At 45.0% G+C, this 26,310-nt stretch overlaps 1 protein-coding gene across 1 annotated transcript in view; it reads left to right on the forward strand.

Annotated features, from left to right (window-relative positions):
- The first annotated feature begins 14,014 nt into the window (after nt 1–14,014).
- Kcnk10 (potassium two pore domain channel subfamily K member 10) overlaps nt 14,015–26,310 on the forward strand; it is a 126,461-nt gene continuing 114,165 nt past the window's right edge. The window contains exon 1 of the mRNA XM_038338114.1: nt 14,015–14,066. Coding sequence (XP_038194042.1) covers nt 14,015–14,066 — 52 coding nt within the window. The remainder of the gene's footprint in view (nt 14,067–26,310) is intronic.

The following is a 26,310-nucleotide window of genomic DNA, read 5'->3' on the forward strand; positions in this document are numbered from 1 at the left end:
TCACTCTCCCCCATGTGCTGTGGGCTTCCCCTAGACACCCTCTCCTTGGGCTGCCCCTCTCAGCTCATAGCTACATGCTAGCAGCTGCAGCTGTTCTCAGCCAGGCTGTGCACTGCCTGTGATTTCTGTTCAGACATGACATGCTCCACATTTCTCTGATATCCTCAGCAGATTTGGTGAGACAACTTGGAATTCTTAAAGGGGGAAATTAGTTTAAAAAGTAAAAAAAGGTTTTCCCACAATAAAAAAGGGAAATATTATTATGATGGAGGGAGTTAGGTCTCTTTATGATTACACAATGGATGATCTAAAATTGAGACAATTAAGTGAATGGATAATCAATTTAACTGGGATTGATATAATGTTAATTATCATTTTGATAATCTTTATTGTTGGTTTGATAATTCTTGGGTTATTCTTTAAAAAAATTGGTTGATATGAGTGTCAAGATACAGGCTGTATAAAAACTTATCAAAGCAGATTATAAAGATATTCAGATCCAGACAGAGGAATTTAAAGGGGAGCCATTATCAGCATTGCACTTTAGGGTTAGAGAGAAACAGACTAAGATTTTTCAAACAGCCAACTTTAATTTATCCAGTAACCTTACAGAAACAACTTCCAAATGAGAGATATCCCCAAGACTGCAAGGGTTGAATATACTTCTATGAAAATAAATTTAAGAAGATTCAAGGAAGTGATAATCTTATATGTCATGTATTACCTTTTGTGAAGCAGATGTTAAACTCAAGATCAACTTGTAATAGAATTATTCCTAAAGACTGGAGAGACTTGGTTAGAGAAGTCTTGGAGCCTGGTCCTCAATTACAATGGAGAACCCGGTGGAAAGATGAAGATAAGACCATCAAACAGTGAGGTAGGGCTAGAGGTATGGAAATCTCTCAAGACTAACTTTTTCAAGAGGGAGACTATGCTAATGTACAAAGGCAATCTGTATATGATGACCACACCTTGGCTTTATGCCATACAGCAGCTTTGAATGCTTGGGACAGAATTGGAGAAGTAGGAAAGAAAATTGAGCCACTCTGCTCCTCTGACTTTCCTGTACATCACGTAATTTGTTCTTTGTAGCGACACTGAAAGCTGCAATGTGTCACACAGTGTACCCTTTTGCCCATACAGTTTTACCTGTAAATGTTCATTGCAATGAGTCTTTGGCCTTGTTGAAGGTCTCTCTCTGGCTTCTGCTACAACATCAATACTGGGCCCTCACAGAGATTCTTCTCAGATATTTGGCTGTTGCCCAGAGTCATAGAGATTCTGCAGCTATGGTTCCACAGGACAGGTCCCTTCACACACTCCAGCAGGTCATAGATGAGGTAGATATTGGAGTAGGCCCACTCTGGGCACCACAAGTGGCTGGCAAGTGTCAGGGTAGCTTATCAGGGCCCATAGACATCAACATGGCTTTAGGCAGCAGCCCAGACCACAGATATCCTCTTGGTCTTCAGTAGTAACACAGCACAAACATCAATATGACTTCTGGTCATGTCAGGAACACTGTCCTGCTCATGGCTCTCAGCAGCTGTATGAACCTTGGGCATCATCATAGCCTTAAGTGGTTATACTTGCCAATCACATCAACATGGCCCCCAGGCAGCAAAACAGGAGGATATCACCAAGTCATCAGTCAGCGGTAGAGACAGCTTACATCCACATGGATCTCAGGTTTCAACATGGCCTGAAGCCACACTATGGACCACAGATACTAATAGGACCTCCTGTGGCAACATGGACTATGGTGGTTCTTCTGGGTGATCAGATTCAGAGAGTGAACCTTTTCTTACTTTGAACCTCAGCTGTTGCCAGGAGCCCAGTCGATCCCATGAAGCTTTTTCTGGGGTTGAGTCTGCACCTGCTTAAACTCCAGGAATGAGAGGACTGCTTGTCATCCAAGCTGCCCAGCTAGCTTACACCCGAAATAATCACACAGAAATTGTATTAATTAAATTAATGCCTAGCCCATTATATCTAGCCTCTTCTTGGCCAACTCTCACATCCTGATCTCACCCATTTCTACCAATCTGTGTATCACCATGAGGTTGTGGCTTACCGGGAAAGACTCTAACCAGTGTCAGTCTCAGGCAGAAGCTTCATGACATCTGCCACACTTCCCTTCTTCCCAGCATTCTGTTCTTTCTACTCCTCCCACCTAAGGGCTGCCCTATCAAAAGGCCAAGGCAGTTTCTTTATTCAACCAATGAAAGCAATACATAGACAGAAAAACCTCCTACATAATTTCCCCTTTTTCTGTTTAAACAAAAAAGAAAGGCTTTCATTTTAACATAGTAAAATTACATACAACAAAATAGTTATCAAGCACGAATTACAGTTACAATATTTATATTTACTTTATCTTTTATCATAACTAAGGAAAACTATAACTATAAATTCTTCAACTCCATCAAAGATTCTAGAGAATATAATATTACCTAAGTAAACAAGAAGTAAGCAACTTCCAAAACTCTAGAAATGACAGAGACATCTCACTGCCTATAGAGTCACCCAAAGTTCTTCTGTACCATTGGGGTATCCATCTTTAGCCTACAGGCCCATAGTATCTAGAAAACTTTTCCATGAAGCAGGAAATTTCAAAGACAGTTCAGTCACTTTCTTTTGTGTCCTGCAGAATGTCTCACAGACTCTTTTATGAATCAGGAACCCCGAAGGATCATCTCACCTTTTGGCAGGTTCAGCAGTCCTCTCTCTATGGGTTCCCCATGTCCAGTTTATGCATCAGTCCAGGCAAGAGCAGTTTCTTGCCCATATGGCCAACCAACTCCATAAGGAGCCTCTTTGATGCCCATCTTCCTCTTGAAGAAGATTGGTACTGCCAGAAGCAGACATGTCTCATTGTCATGAAAAGCCCTAAGTTAGTAAAAACATTTTAAATGCCATATTCTGTAGTCTTTGAAAGATATGAAGAATGCTTATCTGAAATATATCTATGCACATCTAGAAAATCTAACATGACTACAAATTTGACTATTATCAATGATTATTCATTAACAACCTATATTTCCTAATTATACATTACATTTTTAAATGAGCTACACCATCACAATACCTTAATCAAGATCAGAAATACATATACATATAACAAAATTGACCTTAAATTTATATCAATAAAGCAAAATCCATACCAATGCAAATTATTCATATCTATATCATATTTCCCTTTAAATGTAAAAGAACATTTATAAACAAAATTTGGGAATATGGGCATAGTGTTTTCTCTTCAGACTGCTTCGTGCTGTATGGGGGCGCTGTTAATCAGGTCTTTCATGGTGTATCCTGTATGCTAGGTTCATCTCAGTTGGCAGTTGAGTGAAGTAATTTTTGAGGGTGTTTACAGCAACCTTTCAGGAGGGCATGGTCTATCATACCATATTGGTCTAGAAGCAATGCACAGGTGCTCATCTTCTGTGAAAACAAAAGAAAAACCTTTTTTCCAAAGCACCTTACCCTTAGACCCAAATTTTGAAGTCAAGATACCTTTATAATATAGATCTTGTATTAGCTTAGCAGCACACATAATGAAATGTCTCTCTGCAGTTAGCTCCTTCACAGTCAAAAATTTTAAAGAAAACACAATAATATATAGAATCTATACTCTTGGTGAATTTTCCATTTTTATGTGGCTTATTTTTACTCCATTACTTTACTCTGTCTTTTTAAAGACTTTACCCTTTTTTTAAGCATTAACTTTATTTTATGACTTTCTATACTCTTTTTCTCTTCTCTCCCAAGTCTACATACATTTATTCAACACTGTGACCTATTTAGATGTCTTTTATGTCTGAATCTGTCTTATTGCATTGTCTTTAATTCTCTACTGTCTTGAAGAGCTTTTAAAATGTTAAGCTCTTAAGAATCTAAGCTGTGACAATCCCAGGCCAAATACAGGTACTGCCTGTTTGCCAGCCCAGTCCAACATGGCGGAGCCACTTGTGCCTCTGAGCTGTGTGCACTGCACCGCTAGCATAGTGGAGATGCTTGTGTCTTTGAGCCTTGGGTGTGCAATGCCCCCCTTCCAGGCACACCATAGCACTTTACTCACAAACCCCATCTGAATGCTCTGTCTCCCACAGAGGTCATCAGAAAGCCGGCGTTTTAAAACTGTGCAGCTTTTTTTTTGATGCTATCACTGAGTCAGGAAAATCTCTTTATTGCATGCCACCAGCAAATAGCAAAAAGCTGTGCTAAACTGTTTTTTTTTCCTGTGTGTTTAGAATTATATTCTCTCAGGTTTTTAAATGGATTTAGTAGAAGAACCTCCTACATCATTCCAGGCTGCTGCACACCACCCTGTAGATTCTACTGGGCAACAACAGCATGTCGACTTCAGTCCTGTCTCTTATATGTCACCACCATCACATCTCCAGTTCCGCTTCTCTCCATAGGTTCCTTGTAGTGGCGTCTGCTGCTCTGAGCCCTGCAGCAGGGATAGGCTGGGTGATTCTGCTGCTGCCCCCATTCCAGGAATTTTGAACTAAACAAGTGTGGTCGTTTGAATGTAATTGGCCTCCATAAGCTCATAGGGAGTAGCAATAGTAGAAGGCATGGCTTGCTGAAGTAGGTGTGGCCTTGTTGGAGGAAGTGTGCTACTATATCGGCCGGGCTTAAGGTCTCCTAAGCTCAAGCTATGCCTAAGACAGACTACAACCTATTGTCCGCAGGTCAAGATATTAAGACTCTTAGCTCCTTCTCCAGCACCCTATATGCCTGCATGCCACCATGTCACACCACAATGATAAAAGACTAAACCACCGAAAATATAAGCGACTCAAATGTTCTTCCTTTAAATGAGTTGTCATGGTCACAGCAATAGAAACCCTAACTAAGACAGCAAGTATTAGCTTTAGAAGCAGCAAAAATGACAATTATTTCTCATTCTTCCCACTAGACCAGTGGTTCTCAACCTTCCTAATGCTGTGACCCCTTAATACAGTTCCTCATGTTATAATGACCCCCATCCATAAAATTATTTTGTTGCTACTTTATAACTGCAGTTTTGCTACTGTTATGAATATAATGTAAATGTGATGTGCAGGATAGCTGATATGTGACCCTTTACAGGGGTCACAGCCCACAGGTTGAGAACTGCCACACTAGAGGCTAAGGCGATATTCCATTGCTACTGGGGAGATTTTTTTTCTACTCTTCAGATTATGTCGTTGGCTTATGGAGGAAGACTCTACCAGCATCTCTAGGCGGTAAGTCTCTGTAAAGTATTCTTAATTCTGCCAAGCTTAAAGACTCTGGGACTAAGATTTGCCCAAATACAAATAAGTATTGAAAACATGTCTGTCTTCAAGTTTGAGTTCAAACGAAAATCCTATATCAGTTGACGCGAATAACAGCATATTCTTTTACTATGTGACCTTGCTAAGGCTCTTATTCTCAATTCAATAAATGTCAGCCATGCCTGTCATCTTGGTGTACATGTGTGAAAACACCCATCATTGAAACTTGGCCTTTGGGGGATATGAAACAAAGGTAAGGGGCTGGAGAGATGGCTCAGAGGTTAAGAGCATTACCTGCTCTTCCAAAGGTCCTGAGTTCAATTCCCAGCAACCACATGGTGGCTCATAACCATCTGTAGTGGGGTCTGGTGCCCTCTTCTGGCCTGCAGGCATACACACAGACAGAATACTGTATACATAATAAATAAATAAATATTAAAAAAAAGTAAAAAAAAAAAACAAAGGTAACTTCTGTAAGTAAGGAGGGTAGAAACTTGGTGAGTAGAGATACAGTCATTTTCTGAGAATATTATGGTGGAGTTTGGGGGGCCATCTCAGAAAGTACTAAGTCATTTTAAGTACTTGCTGGTCTGGAAATATATGTTTTTCTCTTTCATACAGTATGACATTTAATCAGCAGAAAGGAAATAAATTTGGGCTCTTTATTTTTGGAAAGGTCTTTTGAAGAACCAATACTACTGTGGTTGGAGAGATGTCTCAGTGGCTAAGAGCACTTGTTACTTTTGCAGAGACCCAGGTTCAGTTCCCAGAACAGACACGGCATCTCCCGAGCAGTGTATGATTTCAATGACAGGGCATCTGATGCTCTCCGTGGGCACTGCACCCGTGTGGTGCACAAAAATATATGTAGGCAATACACCAATACTCATATAATAAATATAAACAAATTATTAGGAAAAAATTAAGATCCTTAAATATTATGCTGGGCATAGTGGCTCATGCCTGTTACTTCAGCATTTAGTAGGTTGAGGCAAGAAGATTGCCATGAATTTGAGCCTAATCTGGGCTACATTAGTGCATTTCAGACAACCCTGGGCTACACAATAAGATACTGCATCAAAACAAAATAAAAACAAAAATAAAATCCTCAAACAAACAAACAAACTTAAAACTTAAAAACTATTAGTACTAAAAAAGTAAAGAAATTATTTTTGAATATGGTCATATCAAATATTAGCCTTTCCTGTCTGTAGGCTCTACATTCACTGATTGAACAAACCTTAGAACATATTTAAAGAACTGTATCTGTATTGAGTATGTGCACACTCCCTGTAGCAGGAGGGACTGCTTGTGGGGGTTTCTGTCCTGCCCAGTTCCCACAGCTGGTAAGCCCCAAAGAAAATCACACAGAGAACTATATTAATGATAAACTGATTGGCCCATTAGCTCAGGCTTCTTATTAGCTCTTGTAGCTCATATTAACCCACTATTCTTATGTATGTTAGCCACATGGCTCAGTACCTTTTTCAGCAGGGCAGGTCACACCCTGCTTCTTCGGTGATCTGGGCAGGACTGCAGAGGAATGGGTTTCCTCCTTCCCAGAATTCTTCTGTTCTCATTGCCCCACCTTTACTTCCTGTCTGGTTGTCCCACCTATACTTCCTGCCTGGCCAATCAGCATTTATTTAAAACATGATTGACAGAATACAGACAATTCTCCCGCACCACTCCCTTCTTGTCATTATTCCTTAAACAATACAGTCTAGCAATTACCCAGTGTCACCTACCTTGTATTAGGTAGGTAAGTAGTCTAGAGATGGTTTAAAGTAGAAGAGAGAGGCTCTGGAGAGATGGCTCATTCGTTAGGAGCACTTGCTATTATTCCAGATGACCTGAGTCCAGTTTCTCATCACCCACATTGGGCAGCTCATAAGCTCCTGTAACTCTACCTTTAAGGCCTCTTTGACATCTTAGGACATAAACACAGTATACATGCAACACAGACACACATACACATAAAATTAGCTAAAATTAAATCTTTAAAGGATAAAGTAGAATGGAGAATGAGTATAGTTTTTTATGCAGATGATCTGACATTTTACGTAAGATTTGAACATCGTTGGAGTTTGGTATCCATGGGGTTCCTGGAACCAATCCCCAGTAGATATCAAGGAATATGTGTAGGCATGGTGACTAAATGCAGTCATGATTATATCCTGCTTGTTTTAGTCCATTTGAACCACTATAACAAAATATTTTATACTGGATGATTTTCAAATAGAAATTATTTCTGCAGTTCTACAGGCTGAGACACGCAAGACCAAGGTGACAGCAAGTTTGATAGTTTGTAAGTACTTGTCTCTGTTTCCAGGATAGTGTCTTCTTGCTGCATTCTTATGTGGTTGAAGGTAAAAAGGGCCAACCTGGCACCTGCAAGCCCTTTTGTAAAGGGTATAATCCTGTTCATGAGGGTGGAGCTCTCCCATATTAATTATCCTCTAATGGCCTCAGGTCTTAGTACCATTACATTAGGGATTATGTTTTAACATTTTTGGAGGGGTAGAAACACTTAAACCATAGTACTGATTCTTAAAACACACACATGTGCGCTCTCTCTCTCTCTCTTTCTCTCTCTCTCTCTCTCTCTCTCTCTCTGTGTGTGTGTGTGTGAATGTGGGTCTGTGCAGGGAAGTCAGAGGGCAATTTCTAGTGAGTGTTGCTTAAAACAACTTTGCTTAAAACAGAGTCTTTTTGTCTCATCAAATATGCTGTCTCAAGAGCATCAAAGAGTTGCCTATTACAACTTTCCTCTCTCAGAGCAAGAACTGGGATTACAGGAGTGTGCTACCAGCTTTGACTTTGTGTGTGGTCTATGGATCTGTAAGCAGTCTTCAGGCCTGTTCTTCACCCAATGAACCACCTCCGCAGGCCCACAACCCTGATTGTTTTTTAACCAAAGAACTATAATCTTTTATCATTTCCTTTTTCCCCCCTCCTCCTTCTTCTCCTCCTTTTCGGTTTGTTGTAATAAGGATTGAATTTATGCATGCTAGGCAGGTGCTCTATGACTGAGTTATATCCCTTTTAAAATTACTTTATTTTGTAATATAGTATCTCTAAGTTATCCAGGTTGGCATGCATTGAACTTGAGGTCCTTCTGCCTCAGCCTCCCAAGTAACTGAGGTTATAGCCTTGCCTGAAAGTTTTCAAAATAAAAAGATGAAGAAAAAACAATTCCAGCTCAAGCTCTTAGCAAACAAAACAAAACACAACACCCTTAGGCTTCTGTTTTGGTAGTAACCCAGGGAAAGGTAGTAACTGTAAGATGAGAAGCGGGATTATGGCTTATTCATTTTGGTGAAGATGTTTGGCATAATGCCCAAATGGGAGTGTACATATTATTCTCCTACAGCTAAGATTTAAAACAGAGAGCGCTTGCAAGGGAAGGCTACTGTGCCTGGTTATGACTTATCTCCGTCAGACGGAAGCTTTAATCACAACATCGTGCGAGCTCATACTATGTCATTCTCATTAATTCCCAACCAGAGCTTTGAGTCAGCAAGCGAAGTCTGCAGGATGTGCGCACACGGCTTGTTCCTGGGCAGTCCAGATCCATGTTACCAGGGATATCTGACACCCTTTGCCCTTTTTGTTGCGGATGTCTCTGGCTTTTACACGCCAAAAGACAGCTCAAGATTAGAGCAACATATACCTAAGGGTAGGTTTTCCCAGATGGTGATTGGCACCTGAAACGTAAGACTGGCTTAAGAACCATGCTGAGAACTATGTGGAGACACTGTCTTGGAAACAAAAAGTAGTGCCAGTGGCTAACCTTTCCTTTCCCTAATGAATGGGTGTCTTATCCCCCTCCCGCACGTGCGTGTGTCTGTGTGTCCAGGTGATATCTTCATAAAACAACATGCAAATGAAGTTCAAGTCTTTTGAAAAGAGGACCCGGCGGTGTCTCTCATGTATTGAAGAGGTGGGGGGGGGGTATTTCTTCTGTGTTTGGGGAAGCAATGAGGAAACCCAATGGGTGCATGAACCCATTCCCATGTATTTAAAGTCAATTTTGATCAGAACCACCCTTCTCCCTTTAGCTAAGCAGAATCCCCCTAGGTGCTTTATTGTCCCCAATGATCCGCTGTCCCAGGAAATTTTTGTGCCTCACCCCTGAGTAGAATTCAACTCTTCTCTGGCTGAACAGTTTTCCCTCTGCCCCCTCAGGTCACACTGTGTCAGCTCAGACTGCGACTGAGGGATGCCTAAGGGCTTGCCAACTCAGGCAAACTTCGTTACCAGAGATGATTGAGGTTTTGGGGTTTCCCCAGCCCTCCCACGCCAGGCCACTCAGCTAGCGTCAAAGAGTGCGGCAGGCAACTCTACTCTGTGCTGCAGGGACAGGACGGAGGACCCAATGCACCCTGAATGCCGCCTCTGTCAGCCTGGGCGAGAGCAAGTGCAGGGCGGTTTTTCCGCCAGATACCTTGTTTTCCTGCGGCAGAAACCCGAGGCGGGCGGGCTCTTTCCACCAGACCTAACTGGCCCGCAGCAGCGATAGCCATGGAAGTTGTTGTGGCGCAGAGCGAGAGCCAAGCACTCGGCGCTGCTTTTTTTGTGGATGTGTTTTCCCTGCTTAAGCCACTTCTTTCTTCCTCCTTTGGGTAAGTGGAATCAGTCTGCAAATAACCAACCAACGGGCAAGAATTGACTTTGTTGGAAGCTGGAATGGGTGGGAGGGGAGTGAGGGGTGGGGGTGGGGGAACGTGGGAGGCGGGGGAGGCACACAAGGGGTTAATGTGCTAAGTAGGTTGAGGGGGGTGGTCTTGCACTTCAGTTTTGGAAGAACTGCATTTAATTTCACATGCATTGAATGGAGGATACTTGAATTTCTTTTTGTTCCACACCCTCCTCCATAAACTCGTCTTTGAACCCATCCTGAAGGGAGAATGAGAGTGGGGATGAGGGAATGACCCAGAGGTGAGTGGCCAGGGAAAGGGAAGAGGGAAGGAATCCAGTGATTCAGTAGAGAGATAGTCCTCCAAGCCAGTGACCAGAGCAAGACTTTAACCCAATCAGGAGCTAAACACTCAGCCTGTTTCCCCAGGCCAGCAGGGTCTGCCCCAAGTCTTCCAGCCTCCAGCTGTCCTGATGCTCTTGGGGTGGGGAGGTCCTTCATTACCCAGAGGTCAAAATCACTTCTAAAGAAGACCTGCAACTTTGTACCCAAGGAATGCTCTGTGTTTGTTGATTGGCTGAATGTTAATGCATCAGAAGATAGCAGTTTGTTCCACAAAATGGTACTTTGGGTAGTGATAGGATTCCTTCATGTTGACTTCTGACTACAAGGAGAGCCTATCCATTCTACAAAGGGGAGGAGGTTGGAGTGTTGGGTAGTCCAATATTAGAATCGTCATTACTCAAAAGAACCTTCTGATCAGAGTCATGATCCTGGGCACCAAGGTTTTGGTATAGAAACTATGGGTGTTTGGGTCAAGTACCCTTGTGGTTTGATTTCCCCTCTGTGACCTTGGGAGCATCTCTTTATCCCCCTGAGCAGAAGTCTCTCCTCTGTAAAAAGAGGCCAGGGAAGGCATCCTCTGAGAGATGGAGGAAGCTGATGAAGGAAGAGATAAGAGAAGGTGAAGTTGCATTAAGTAAACTGCTTTGCCTCCTCACCTGGGAGGGATCTGGAGAGAAGGTGCATTTCTGTTTATTCCTCACTGATTTCCAGGGGATGCAGGCAGGAGAGGACAGAGTGAGGCTTGGAAGTGCTTGGAAGCCTCTGCTTTGGGGGCTTGGGTAAGGAATTCCTATCCACACCAGAGTCCCTGAGGCTCACAACTGGGGGATGCAGACATTGAATTTGCCTTCTTTTCATGCCTTGTTCGTCCTCACAGTCCAAGGAGGGCAAGTGTGGAAACAGCCCAGAGGAGGCAGCCCTGATGCGCCTGGGGAATCCATCCAAAGGGCTGAGGAGGCAGAGCAGCACTTCACCATGGTGCCAGCTTTCCTCGAACCTGCTCTGCTCTGCGGAGAACTCAAGCTCCAGCTTGGGCTGTTCATGAAGTCAGGGACAAAGCACTTCCCAGCCAGTGCCCCTGTGATCTCCATAGAGTTTGCTTTTGGACTTAAAGACCAGGGTGTGTGTGTGGTGTGTGGTGTGTGGTGTGGTATGTGTGTGTGTGGTATGCGTGTGTGGTATGTGTGTGTGGTATGTGTGTGGTTTGGTGTGTGTGGTGTGTGTGTGGTGTGTGGTGTGGTATGTGTGTGGTTTGGTGTGTGCGGTGTGTGTGTGTGGTGTGTGTGTGGTGTGGTATGTGTGTGTGGGTGTGTGTGTGGTGTGTGGTGTGGTATGTGTGTGGTTTGGTGTGTGTGGTGTGTGTGGTGTGTGGTGTGTGTGTGTGGTGTGTGTGGTGGTGTGTGTGTGGTGTGTGTGTGGTGTGTGTGTGGTGTGGTCTGTGTGTGTGGTGTGTGTGTGGTGTGTGGTGTGGGTATGTGTGTGGTTTGGTGTGTGTGTGTGGTGGTGTGGTGTGGTCTGTGTGTGGTTTGGTGTGTGTGGTGTGTGTGTGTGGTGTGGTCTGTGTGTGTGGTGTGTTTGTGTATGTGTGGTGTGTGTGTGTGTCTGGTCTATGTGCATGGTTTGGTGTGTGTGTGTGTGTGTGTGGTGTGTGGTGTGTGGTGTGGTATGTGTGTAGTTTTGTGTGTGTGGTGTGTGTGTGGTGTGTGTGTGGTGTGGTATGTGTGTGTGGTGTGTGTGGTATGTGTGGTGTGTGTGTGTGTGGTATGTGCATGGTTTGGATGTGCTGATGGTTGTGTGGTGTGTGTGGTGTGTGGTGTGTGTGTGTGTGTGGTGTTTGTGTGTGTGTGGTGTGTGTGTGTGTGGTGTGGGGGGGATGATAAAATGAACTGAACTTCAACGAACCTCAAGGCTATTGTATGGTTTTAGGACCATAGTTGGCAGACTTGGGAATAGGGCAGTTACCACTTTCTCTTCATGTGTTAAGGCAATCGCAATCAACCTGACCTTCTGTGAAGAAAAGGTTCACTTCAGTCTTACTCTTTGCCAGGTGGTCAGCACCAGGCACCGTAATAGTATACAGAAGGCTTCAGTATGTGTATTCTGCAAGAACAGTGACTTTAGCAATTTATAGAGCAGGGTACACAAGGGTACTGAGTTGAACTTCCTATCCAACACCACAGTGTGCTAATCGTACCTTCCTTTAGCAAACATTTTTTTGAGCACCTATTATGTGCAAGACTCTCTCGCTAGGCATCTCAGGGGACTAGTAAGCAGAATTCATATTGATACTTGGGTGACTCTTTCAAGATCACCCTAGTACCTTTGGCCTTTTCTGGACACCTCGATTTTATGGGGTGAGATGTTGCCCTAACTCTCTGTGAACATGGCTAAGGTCTTCCTGCACCCACCCTTGGTGCTGTTTCTCAAGGGTTCCCTGGGACACCTCCTCAGCTTCTCAGAGTCACCAAGCCTTAGCAACTCGACTTTCCCCAGGGACTCAGTGCCTCTCCCCAACCCATCTCCCTAGCCTCCAAGCATGAGCCCCAGTCCCCTCTGCAGGTAGCTGGGGAAGGGACCAAGCTGGGTCTGGGGAACTAGGTGCAGTGAGATAGCAGCAGATGCAAAGCGGTCCCAGAACAAAAGGCTCATGGCTAGTGCTGGCCTCTTCAACTCAGTAGCGCAGTGGGGACATGGGTTCGGGACTCAGGCGAGAGAACCTCGCTGGGGAGCAGGGAGTGGAGTACCAAAAATGAACTGACAGAAGAGAGAGAGCAGGTTCCCGGGTGGGAGCGGTGAAAGGAGGTCACCCTCCCAGGCCGAGGTCTGCGGTGGGGCCGCGGCAGGCCCTTTCCTCCGCCTCCTGCAGAGCCTTCCAGGCAGCCAAGCGTGTCTCCGGCTGCAACTTCACCGAGCACGCTGTGGCCGCGCCAGTAAGTAGCAGCCTAGCAGCCGCGCCCTCTGCTCGCTACCGCTGCGCCGCAGCCCGGGGAGGACAGGTCTGCCACCGCCCAGCGTTCAGACCCGGGTGTCCGGATCCACACGCTTCCCGCTTTCTCCCGCAGTGGCGCGGCACCTGCAGCGTGCCACGGGGAGGGTCGCCTTGGCCGCTAGCTCCCCCGGGCGCCGCGCCACCCTTCCATCCAATGGCTTTCAGCGGGTGGGGAGTGGGGGGCGTCGCCCGGGGGCGAGGAGCCGCGGCTGGGGTGGGGCAAGTGCTCTGTGATCAGCCGAGCGAGGCTGACGTGCCCGCCCGAGCGCGCGGCCGGGTGTGTGCGCGCCTGTGTGTGTGTGTGTGTGTGTGTGTATGTGTGTAGTGTGCGCGTGTGTGTGTAAGCGAGAGAGGGGATACGAACACGCCTTTGGGGACCCGAGGCACTCTGCGGTGGGATTCTCTTCGGCGTCAGCCCCGTGGCTGCTCAGCTTTGCGTCTTCCTACCGCTTCTGCAGAAGCGACCCCGCTCTTTCATCCTTTCGGAACCACCCTCAGCATCCGATCTTACTTTTTCTTTCACCCACGAGGGCAGCAGCTGGCCACCTCCTTAACCGGTGCAAACACCCAAGCCAGTGCCCGGTGCTTTCCTCAGCTAGTATTTTCCCGCTTGCCTTTCTTTGGGGCTCCCCACGAGCCACTCCAATGTTCCTCCATCCTAACAAATTATTCTGTTGGTCTGTTTAACTGAAGAGTTGTAAATCTTGAAGACTTTATTATTATTATTTTGATTCTTTTCATTTCATCCCCCTCCCCCCCGTGGGCAACGGAGCAATGAAATTTCCAATCGAGACGCCAAGAAAGCAGGTGAACTGGGATCCTAAAGGTTGGTATTGCCTACTTCGGGCTACCCTGGCTCTCCTCCACCTGCAGGTCCCTCACTGGCAGGCGTGGATGAGCTTGCTCCCGGCAGCACGCGTCCTGAGGCTGGGAAATGCGCCTGGCAACTGCAGCGTGGGTGGGAGGAGGGCGGAGGCAGCGTGGGTTCGGAGCTCAGATCGCGCCTGTCACATAATCGTTGTCCCTCTAGGATGGTTTCACAATCTATTTAAAGATATACCAAGCTGGCTGTTTGTTTTGAAATATCACCGAGTGTTGGTATTCGCTTTTGACTTTGTGAGTGTCCGTGTGTCCGTGTGTGTGTGTGTGTGTGTCCTTTGTTTCTGGTGATCTTTGTCTCTCTGGCAGATGGGTGGGGTGCCTCTCACCGGACCTGGAACTGCACCACACTGCCCGGGTATCCTCAGGGGGACAGGTTTCTTGGCAGCATCTGAGGCTGCGATCTGCAGTAGCTGTCCCTGGGGGTGGCACTTCTCTCGTAGGGCATGTAGAATAATGGAGCCCACGGGGCCTGCGGAGTCTTTGCTCTGTTTTATTACTAATCCTGCTCCCTAGTTTGGCTCAGGTTGTAGAAAGAGTGTAGGGAGTGCCTTTCCTCCACAATGGTGGGTCTGGGAAGGGCTCACGAAGGGATCTACAGTGTACCCACTCACACAATGACTTGGTACACTTTTAGGAGAGTGGGGGTCACTTTCCCTTCCTGTAAAAGGATTAAGACAGGTGTGCGACTGCACCACACCCCTGACCTTGACTACTGCTTCTGATGTTAATGTACAGATATTATTACAGCTCTTAGTGACCTGTATGGGAACAGGAGAAGTTGAAACCGTATGTCCAATCACCCCTTAGCTCATACACAGGCAGTCAGTGCTTGAGTGGGTCTTAGAGTTAAAATTTTGTGTGTTTAAATTTTTTTTTAAAAAAGAGTATGTTTTTATTTAGGCTTTGACAATTTCATACAATGCATTTTGATCATATCTAATTCCCGCTCAGTCACTCCGTTTAAATTTCGTTATGCCTACGTTTCTTCTTTTCCCCAAACTGGAACCAGAGAAGCAAGTTTTTTGTGGACTGTGTGTGCTTTATGAACTGACTGGCTGGCAAGCGAGTGAAGAGACCTTGCCCTTCATTTTGCAAACACGTTCAGTGCAGCCCCAGCCTTCTCTTTGGGCTCCAAATCTCTGGAAATAAGAAGTGCCATTTGGCTTTTATTTTTAATTCTTACAGGTCATATTGATTTGTCAAATACATGCTTCCCACCAGGTGCAGTCCTGGTCCTGGAAATAAAGTCAGAACAGGACAGACAAAATATGTATCTTCTTGGAATTTACAGTGTGGGTGTCAGGTCAAAATTAGTGGCTGCAGGGAGGAGTAGCATGTTCTGTGAGCACCGTGGGGATTGTAGAAAGTCTAATAGGAAAGACTGAAGCTGGGTGTGGTGGTTCATGCCTGCAATGCCAGCTGAGTCAGGATTTCCATGAGTTTGAATCTAACATGGGGTTATATTGAGAGTTCCAGGTCAACCTGGGCTTCTAGCCTGCCTGAAACAAAACAAAGCAGATTGACAAAGGCCGAGGGAGGGGATGCCCAGGAGGGTTTTGTGAGACACTGTGCTGGCCTGACACCTAGAGTGGGAGTTAACTGGCCAGTGAGAAGGGGGTCTGCCTTCTATGGGGGAACTGTAGGGCAAAGGTTGCAGAGCAGATGGACTGCGTGCATTTGATGAGCTGGAAGTAGCATCCCCTGCCCAGAGGAGAGAGAAAGCAAGGAGCAGGTGCTGTGAGGTGTGGCTAGGGGAACCTGACTCTGGTGGTGGTGGTGATGACAGAGTCAGGTTTGGGATGGAGGTAGACGGGTCTTTATCTTAAGCCTTGAAAAGTTTTAGCTGGAGCCATGTGGTCTGAACTAAGTTACAAAACCATTGCCATGTAATGGGACTGTGGGGACCAGATACAGTGGTGCACTAACCAAGGCGGTGGCTGTGGGGATGGAGAGATGAGGGACCACTCGCTGTGCTGACCTGAAGTCCACAGGATTTGTGAAAGAAGCACCCAGGTGCGACTTCTGAAGGACTGGGTGGCGGTGGGGGCAGGCCTGGTGTGGAGAAAGAAGTAGCCCACTCCAGGGTGAGACGTCCCCAGGGGGCAGGCATTGACTGGGAGGTGTAGGTAGCTTCTGGAAGAGGGGAGGTAGCTTCTGGAATTCTGTTAGAAGGAGCATTGAGGGGCTGTCTTTCTGATGCTGGCTTTGGCTTTGAAAACTTATTTCTGTAATAGCCTCTTGTGCCCCAGCGACAAGTGCTTCTCACAAATTCCCTGTATTTCACAGTCTGATATGGGGAAGAAAAGCACACGAGTAGCTTCTACAGTTACACGGCTGCTAAAAATAAACACCTCAATAAAAATAACAGCATCTCATGAGCCAGCCCAGCGTGCCAGGTGCTTCACGCTCACTATTTCATTCAGTTATCCTCACACTTCTCTTTTTTAATTAAAAATTTAGTTATCGTATGAGGAATGGGTTTCCAGATGACATCTTCATTCATATATATCATTATACTTTACTTATATTCATATCCTGCACCCCAACTATCCACCCCCAGCCCTCCTCCCTCTTTCTCACTGGTCGCTCCTTCTGGTTTGCTTTCATTATTTGAAAATTTCTCTATTTTCTCTTATGTGTATGGCTGTTTTCCCTGTGTATATCTGTTTTCTACATGCACCAGTGTCCATGGAGGCTGGTAGTATAGGCATCATATCCTTCTTGGAGCTGGAACAACAGATGATTATCCAGTTGCCATGTGAATGCCAGGAATTAAACCCAGGTCCTCTGGAAGAGCAGTCAGTCTCCAGGCTCCATTTCTCCAGCTTTTATTTGATGGTATGTTGCTGGCCTATTTGACCTTTGCCAGGATACTGTGAAGCTGCCTTTCCCTGAAGGGATCTGGTCGCACCTCTAGTTTCTGAAGATGCAGGTGTCCAGAGTCTGGCTATGAGGCAGGAGAGTGGGTGTGTCTTAGAGTTAAGTGCCAGGTATGGATGAAATACTTTACATATTAGTTTCTTTCATGTTGACATACATCTTAGAAGGAGAATATTATCCCACTTTTAAAAGTGAGGGGTCCGAGAAAAAGAGAGGCCAATTAACTTGCTCAGAGTTGCATGGCTAGTAGGTGGTGGGACTGGACTAGAGTCTGGGCTCTTTAAGAATTCTTCTAGCCTGTGTATCATGAACAACTGGGACATTAAACTCTTGCCTGGCAAGTCTTCCATCAGTCAGGGACTGGAAAAACTCATTGGAAGGAGGGAAAAAAGGAAGAAAGAGAATGAAGAGGTACAGGGACGAGAAGAGGGGCAGTATGCATTCAGAGTCGCCAGAATCATTTACTGGTGCTTTCCTGCCTAGTTGGGATTTGCTTGCTGTTAAAGTATGTTAAAGGCTTTTAAGCCCCAGAAGCATCAACACAGGATGTTCTCATGGCTTAGGGCGAGTGGATCAATATAGTGTAGAAACCTCAAGGTTTGGGGGTGGAAAAGAATTAGGTTTTGGAGGCAATTGTAGTATTTAGTAGCCATGTGACTTCAGGCTATTCGTTTGACTTCTCTAAGGCCCTACTTTCTTCCCATACAGAGAAGAGTCATTGACATGACCTTTGTCTATCTCTCTAGCTTTTCTCTTCACACCGCCCTCCGAGTTCTGATGGTTGAGTACTTGGGCAGTGGCTTATCCTTCTCCTCTTCCCCACTTCCTCCTTTTCTGAAAAAAAAAAAAAAAAGCAGATTGTTTTTGTCCCAGGGCCTTTGCATCTGTACTAGAGCTGCTTGTGGTAAATAGTCATACACCTGGGCTCCTTGCTCCCATTTGACTCCCAGGACACACGTTACCTCCGTTGAGAGGGCTTTCTTGCCTATTTGGAGAACCCAGTTCCCTGTCTCTGCCAAGTTCTATAAGATGTCATCTGCTTCGGGGTCTTTCTGGCACTTGTTGCTCTTTAGAACCATCTTGCTTCCTTATACCATCACATGGGATGTTAGCTTCCTTCACTAGCGTGTGAGCTTCACCAGGGCTCTTCCACATCTTGTTCATTCTTGTACTCCAGTGCCACAGGAGGTACCTGGCAAACCTTAGTCACTCATGAACCCGTGATTTAATGGACGATGAATTGGATGGGTAGAGGGAGAAAGGAATGGGTGAAAGAGGGAGGGGAGCTAGGCAGAGGGAGAGATAGGTAGATGGATAGATTGACGTTTGCATGAATGACAGACAGGTGGGTGGGCGGGGTTGGAGGGGACCCAAGGCTCTGTGCATTTTGAAATTCTAGATGCCTCTAAGTTGCAAACCGCAAAATACAAATAAGGCTAGAAGAAGACTATCTTCGATAACATGGCCCAGAACCGACACCCACATTCCTTTCCTTTCCATTTTTCAAGCCTGTAGTATGCTGTCTTCCTTTTCCCCTTTTCCAGGAACTGAAAGGCTGTATGAGTGTGAGGTAGTGTTGCCAGATGGGCGTGTCCAGCCAGACAAAGACCTGGTCAGTATTCAGTTAATAATGGGGCTGTGGCTGTTTTCGGACCCTTTAATACACCTGAGAAATGAGTAAAACCTCAGAACGGGAGCTGGATTCTTTAAAAAGCTGCACTTTCCGTGTAGAGTTCCAGAAAGGCCTTCTTCACGTTTGGTGTCGCACTTTTCAGTTTACAGAACACTTTTAACAAATGATGTCATTTATTCTTCAAGCAACTATTTTTTGCAGATATTAGAGTTCAGTCTTACTGCTGGGAAAGCCAGGATGTTAGAAAAAGGATAAACAGCTTATTTGGGGCCTCCAAACTTCAAATAGGCAGAACAGAGACGGACCCAAGCCGACGTCGGCCTCTACCAGAGCAGTTTCCCAGACACAGTTCTTCCCTCCAGGGTCTTTATCATTTCCAAGGTCATCCCTGCTTCCTACTCAACAGCATACTGACAAATCTCTTTGAGAGAGGGGTAGGACTCCAGCTGTGGGCTGTTTCAGGAGTTTGCACCTGCATTGGCTGGCAGACCTGTTGCAGTCGGTCTGTAGAAGCCTACCTTCCATCCTGCCTAAGAGAAGATATCAGTCTGTGGTGAATGGGAACTATATTGAGTCTGCAAGGTCCCACGAGTGCTGCCTTCATTAGCATGTTTCCAAACACACATTCGCACAGTTTAGTTTTTCTGGAAAGGGAATCATCTATTTCTGATTTAATATCCAACTTTCAGAAGATCAGCATTCCAAATGCAATTAATAATGAGCCTAAATCACCATAATTAGCTCGGAAAGTACAGCAGGATGGTGTTTCAGAGATTTTCTGGATTGAGATTTGGTTCAAGCTTCCTTTACAGCATGGTTGGTTCTTTCTTTGTGGAATGAAGACAGGGCATGTGGACCTTTGCCGTTCATCTCATTTCTAACACATCTGTGCACACACACACACACACACACACACACACACACACGCACACACACACACACAGAGAGAGAGAGACAGAGAGACAGAGAGACAGAGAGACAGAGAGACACAGAGAGAGAGAAAGAGAGAGAGAGAGAAAGAGAGAGAGAGAGAAAGAGAGAGAGAGAGAGAGAGAGAGAGAGAGAGAGAGAGAGAGAGAGAGAGAGAGAGAGAGAGTTGAGTGATAGAGCGGGAAGAAGTAGTTTGACCACTGCCAATTTAGAGGCTTCAGTTTAGTCCCTTGAAGAGAGCAGAAACATGAATAAAAATGATGATCTCTTTGCAGATTTTGTTAAGAAGGGTACTTCGTGGTGGCTCACACCGAGTTAAATCTGCTTAGGGCCCATCCACAGGCTTGGTTATGGAAACCAAACGTGGCATTGGGAGTAAGGTCACTATGTTGATTTACACCCACCTGGCTCCTTCTCTTCTGGACTCTGATTCTTTGGGTCTTCCACAGCAGCTTAGTGTTGTCTGTGAGACATGTCACTGTTACCTAGAATGGGTAAAGCAGAGACCTCATATTTACTCTGCAGAACATGATTTATGAACAAAACTTGAGATTTCTGTTTATTCTTCCAAGTGTCTAGAACCGAGTGCCATGGAGTTGACAATGAAGCCCGACTTTCTCAACTTTACATGAGGCTGGAGAAGTGTGAGGACCCCAGCCTGGACAAAGAAGGGGTGACCATGAAGGGAATGCTCTTTCTTAGCCATTTCAGCCCTAGAGAGGTGGGAGAGGAGAGGGCATTAATAGTTGTAAGCATAGAATTATGGACATTAATGGCTGAAAGTGTTGAAATAGAAGTTTTGAGTGTAAATTTGGTCTTCTTGCTTCTGTATGAGTCTACAGGGTTTGTTGCTACCACATACAAGCAGCCATCACAGGCAACTTCTCCTTCCTCCCTTCTTCCTTCCTTCCTATGTCCTCACCCTGTTCTTACAGAGTTCAGGTCTCAGTTGCTATTGCCTCTATATAATAGTCTCACTTCCTCCCTAAATTATTCAATATAGAGAGTTTTAGTTATTAAATAGATAGCAGAAGGCACAGTGAGACTATTTTTCAGATGAAAGAGAACTTTGAGTTCACTGAGGCCTTTGAAGATAAGCTTAAAGTGCCAGTTCTTGTAATTATGACCCAGAAGCCAGGAACAAGTACACCACACAGAAAATAAGCTTCTTATATAGATAAGTAGACTGGAGGTCTCCTGAACTACCACAAAGTATTCCAGTTGGAGAGAGATAAATATTGTAATTTAACCTGTGTATGTTGTGCATGTGATATTGGGTATGAATGTGTGTGGAGGTTAGGGGATATTATCCAGGTTTTCCTTCCTTCCTTCCTTCCTTCCTTCCTTCCTTCCTTCCTTCCTTCCTTCTTCCATCCTTCCTTCCTTAATTTTATCTATCTATCTATCTATCAATCTATCATCTATCTATCTATCTATCTATCTATCTATCTATCTATCTATCTATCTATCTATCATCTATCTATCTATCTATCATCTATCTATCTATCTATCTATCTATCTATCTATCATCTATCTATCTGTCATCTATCTAATCTCTTTACTTTTTTGGAGACAGGGTCTCTCAGTAAGTGGAAGTCATCTGTGCCAGACTGGCTGGTCAGGAGCTTCAGGGATTTTCACAGTCCTAGTTCTGGGGTTACAGATGTGTGCTGTTGTTTTTACATAGATGTTGGGGGTCCGAACTCAGTACAGTGAGAAACTAGTTCACTGAGCCCCATAACTTATCCATTTTAATGTGATATGAGCCTGGTGGGCCAAACAGGGGTGCTGGGTGTCAGTTTTGATACTTGACAATTGAACATTCACCAACTTGGTCATGTGAGAAAAGAAGTTAGGTAAATTTTTAAATAAATGACAAGAGGAAAAGATTAAAGAGAAAAAGTTTATTTGCCTTCTTTGCCAATTGGAGATGCTTTATTTTTCACCCATATTAACCACAGACCAACCTGAGCCATATCCTGAACCTACTAGTTGAGATTGTTGCTTTAGGCTAAAGCATTCATTTCTCACTGCAGAGTTTGAGATGTATGGAAAGAACTTAGGTCACAACGGCTTGAGAAGAGATTAAATGCACGTTATAATCATTTAATTTAGGCTCAAGGTAAGAAGTCTCCTTGTGTATCATGGCAGCTGGGGGTGGAAGGATTGGTTTGGAGTTCCAGGGCTGTCTCTGCTGCTGCACCTATAGAAAAGAAGAGAATGGAGTTGTTGATCAGTTGAGTCCCTTTGGTCTTAATTTGAACTGCATTGCTTAGTGGTAACTGACTGGAGGAGATTTCTTGGTTTTGACTTAGTCTCTTTGCCTGTAAGATGGACAAAGTACAGCCAGCACATCCTTGGTTCGTTAGGCAGATGACATGAAGTGAGACGATGCATCCAGAACTCTTCCAGGCACTGCATAGATGATGGATGCCCTATGCCGGTGTGAAGGCTCCAGCTCCCAGCTTCCTGAGATACATCTGGATCACTCTCCAGGTTTCCAGGGAAGGTGGTCCATGACAGGACACCCCTCTTGGGAGTCTCCTGGGGTCGTAATTCTCTTAGTTCAGTTTTATGATGCTATTCTGATATTTTTTTCAAAAAAATCAGAGATGAAATAGAGTTTTCAATCACAATGTTTGAGTTTGAGCTCTTGCCCTACTGATTTTATTGGCTGAATGTCTTAGTCTGTTTTGTTGCTGTAGTAACACCAGACCGGTGTGTGGACTTGGAAAAGTCACTTAACCCCTTTAAGCCTTAGTTGTGCCCCCCCACCCCACGATAAAACACATCTTACAATAACACTTTGTAGCTATTGAGTTGATCAGTTGAGATAAATGTAGCTATGATTTATAAAACTGTTTTTGTTTTTTGAGATACAGTCTTTTCAACAAATGCTCTGAAGGAAAAAGGGAAGTCAGGCCTGTCTGGGGATGTACCATGTGGCAGAGCACTTGCCTGGCATATCTAGTATGTAAAAGGCCCCAAGTTCAATCCCAAACACTGAAAAACAAAACAAAACAAAACAAAACTAGTCTAATTACTAAAACCAAAAAGCAATAACAACAGCAGCAACAACTTGAACGACAGGTTATCACGAAATAATCTTGCAGAGTGGTGCTTGTCCAGTCCCTCTGGGAGAGTCCTCATAGGCCCTGAGTAGTTTACTGTATCATTGGCCACCAAATAATCCCAGTGTTGAACAGGCCTTGTGTGTGTTAGGGCCTGGGTTTCATTGCCACAACTATCTAAAAAGAAAGTATCTACTGAGCTATTTATATGAGAACCATGACGATGCTCTGTCAACGATTATCCAAAATAAAGAAGGCTATATAATACACTCTTTTTTAACTCACTGGGAAAGCTAGAGATTGATTGGGAAAACTCAAATTTTCCTATTTGAAGATTCTTCATAAGCTACCCTGTTTTATATATTTAGTGGCTGAAAGCCCAGTCTTTGGCTACATGTGGTGGCTTATACCTGTAATCCCAGCACTTGGGAAGATGAGGCTTTGAGACTTTGAGTTTTGGGCTAGACTGAGCTACATAGTGAGATCTAGCCTCAGAACAAACAAGCAGCAACAACAATAACAACAACAACAACAAAAAAACAGGAAACCCAAACAAACCCCACTGAATAAAGCCAGAAAAAGCAGGGTGGTCTCTCGTGTGAGCAATCCAAATGTTAGGGACTGGGTGTTCATGTCAATAGTGACACACTATCTGAATCGTGTGACTAAACATGAGCTCCCTAAAATGTCAGGGACAGTGTGCCTGGCTGACAGGCACACAGCGACATGCTGGTGGAGGAGGACTGTTGGCACTCCCTGTCATATTTCCAGTCAGCTTTTCTTTGACAAACTGTTGCATCTTCTCTGTCATCTTGAATAAACGGTTTCCTGGAAGGAGGCTGCATCAGGGCTCCCATGCGTTCCCCCCCCGCCCCCCCCCCCGTCACACACCTGGTTCCTTCCTCATGCGATTTATATTTGAGGCAGGTCCGGCTCTTCTGTGTTCTGCACAGACAGTGTGAGCATGGTGCCTTGGAGTGCCACTGTGACTTGAGCAGGACCAAGAACTAGAGAACGGTGGAGTACATCATTCCTCACACAAAGTGACAAGCAAAGGGTCAAAGGCGGGGGAGAGGGGATTCTGTGAGGCAGCCTAAAGCTCCAGTCTTGTATTAGAGCCAGCTCTTATGTTGTCTGTAGCCATGGTAACTAAGGGCTGAAGGAATCTCAGGATGCCCATGCATGATCACTCTGTAAAATCTCCACCCCGCTCCCAGTCTGTTATTTTGCCCTCTGGTCTTTCAACCTGAAACTCCCTCTGCCCCCATAGATGATTCCTCCTTGATACTTTAACATTAAAGTGTATTTATTTATTTGTCATATATACATATGTATATATTATATTATGTGTGTAGATATATACACATACATATGGAGAAAGAGAGAGAAGAGAGAGAGAGAGAGAGAGAGAGGAGAGAGAGAGAGAGAGAGAGAGAGAGAGAGGAACATTTGTAGGACTAGGTTCTTTCCTTAGACATGGCTTTTGGAGATCAAAGTCAGGTAGTCAGACCTTGGTAGTAAGGCCCCGTTACTCACTGAGCCATCTTCTTGTCCCATTGATGCTTGTGTCTGTGTGTGTCTGTGTACGTGTGTGTGTGTGTGTGTGTGCTTGCACCTGTGTACAGCTGTGATTGCTTTCTCGTATAGACACATTTGGAGCCTAGAGATTAGATTAGGGGTATCTTCTTCCATAGTCCTTGCCCCTGTTTTTGGAGGTAGGATCTCTCACTGCACCTGGAGCTCAATGATTTGGATGGATGGCCTTGATCCCCAGGGATCTGCCTGTTGTGACACCCAGTGCTGGGATTACACAGCATGGCATCACACTGGTTTTGTAAGCGGACACTGCTGTTTTCATGCTAACACTCCCTCAGCCCTACCCTGCTGCTTTTAACTTTCTCTTAACTGTACACTCCTGGAGGCCCAATTTTCTTTTCTTCTATTAATTTTAATTTTGTGTGTATGGATATTTTTACCTGTACATTGCTGCCTGAATGCCCGGTGCCTGTGGAGGCAAGAAGACGGCGGATTTCCTGAAACTGTTGTTACGTATGAGTTACCATGTAGATGCTGAGAATTGAACCGGGAGGGTTCTGGAAGCCCTGTTTCCAGCTCCTGGATCCACAGTGGCTTTGTTATGATCTCGGCCTGTGCTACATATGCATGATGCACTCAGCATTTCTGTTTCTACTGTGAAAAGTTTCCTAAGGCTGGGTGTGCCCATGCCGCAGGTGTGATTCCAACTGCTCCTGATAGCAGTGGCTCTCGCTCTGTGATGTTGACAATGCCGCTTCGCTGGCAGCCAGGTGAGATGCTGAGAGCTTTGGATGTGTTCCCCAGGGAGAGGGAAAGCCAACGTGGCTGGGTACATTCAAACACTGCTCTTTTTTTGTCAGGAGATTTTGATGTGTGTTATGGTGACTTCAGCGTGGTGACATCAATGGTGGTCACATTATGACCAGCATAGCAGGTGATAGATGGGGTGCTTGTTTATTTATTAAGGATGACGGGATCTCCAGGAATAGTGTGACACAGGAAGATGATGCTAATGGTTTATTTTAAAGGTTATTTAAACCACTTGCAAACTGCACAATAGACTTAGCAAATGTTTATTATGGATAGCTGTTATGTGGCCAGAATAGTGCTGGGCACTCGACCTGACTGAGACATTTGGGTCTCCTTATAGGACTCATGGGAGCTGAAAAACATACAGTTGGAGGAAAAAAATACTTTTCATGACATCTTTGGTTATGCGAACCAATTATGCAAAGGGGAGGTGCGCTGGGGAGCGATGGCTGTTGCATATTCAATTTCTTACTTGAAAGAATCTTTTCTCTGGCTTTGTCACTCAGCCCTTGATTCTATGGTAATTTATGCATTTGGAGTGAACAAATCAATAAATGGGAGGCTATGGTGTGTCCATATTCTCCTAACTTCAAATGATTCATGGAAGCATGCAGCTGTCGGTCCAACATAACAGGCCTAATAAGACTGCCAGCATCCCCTCCATGCCGGCTGTTGCTTTGTTCCTGGTGTGACCGGAGGTATTGTAACATTGTGGTATTTTGCTTTTGACTATAATGGACCCCCTCCCTGCTTGTCCTTCCTTGTGGCCTCAGCTCAGAAGTCCTCCTCTGAGCCTGAATTAATGAGAGACTATGACGCATTGATTCCTTTCTCTGGCAGGGTGAGAACACAGCTTCTATAGGCACATGAATGCCGGATTATCAGGCAATAAGTTCCGTATTCAGCTCCAGTTATAAGAGAGCGCAGAACAGAGCAGCCACAGGGGGCTGGATTGGGGTAGCTCTGTAAGTCCCTTGTTCCGGTTTTCACACTTACCACTGTTTCCCATAGGCTGTAGGATGTCTTTGGTTGGTATTATCCATCTGGGGATTCTGAACACTTCTCAAGTGAGCTGAAACAGGAATGGGCTGGGTACTGGGATACAGACTGTGAAAAAGTCCTGAGTTCTGAGCACCCAGAGAAATTAGAGAAGTCAGAATCTGGTCATCGAGACAGGTGTTTAGTCAAATAATTTCAATGCACCATGAGGACTTCATTGCTGGAGATGTGGATAAACCCAGATCCTCAGACCATGCCTGCTTTCTGTTCAACCTGAGTTTCCTCTGTTGTATATTCCCGCTGCATAATGCCCTGCCCATGTGCGTGGA

The sequence above is a fragment of the Arvicola amphibius genome, chromosome 7, assembly GCF_903992535.2.
Source record: "Arvicola amphibius chromosome 7, mArvAmp1.2, whole genome shotgun sequence".
Classification (NCBI taxonomy): domain Eukaryota; kingdom Metazoa; phylum Chordata; class Mammalia; order Rodentia; family Cricetidae; genus Arvicola; species Arvicola amphibius.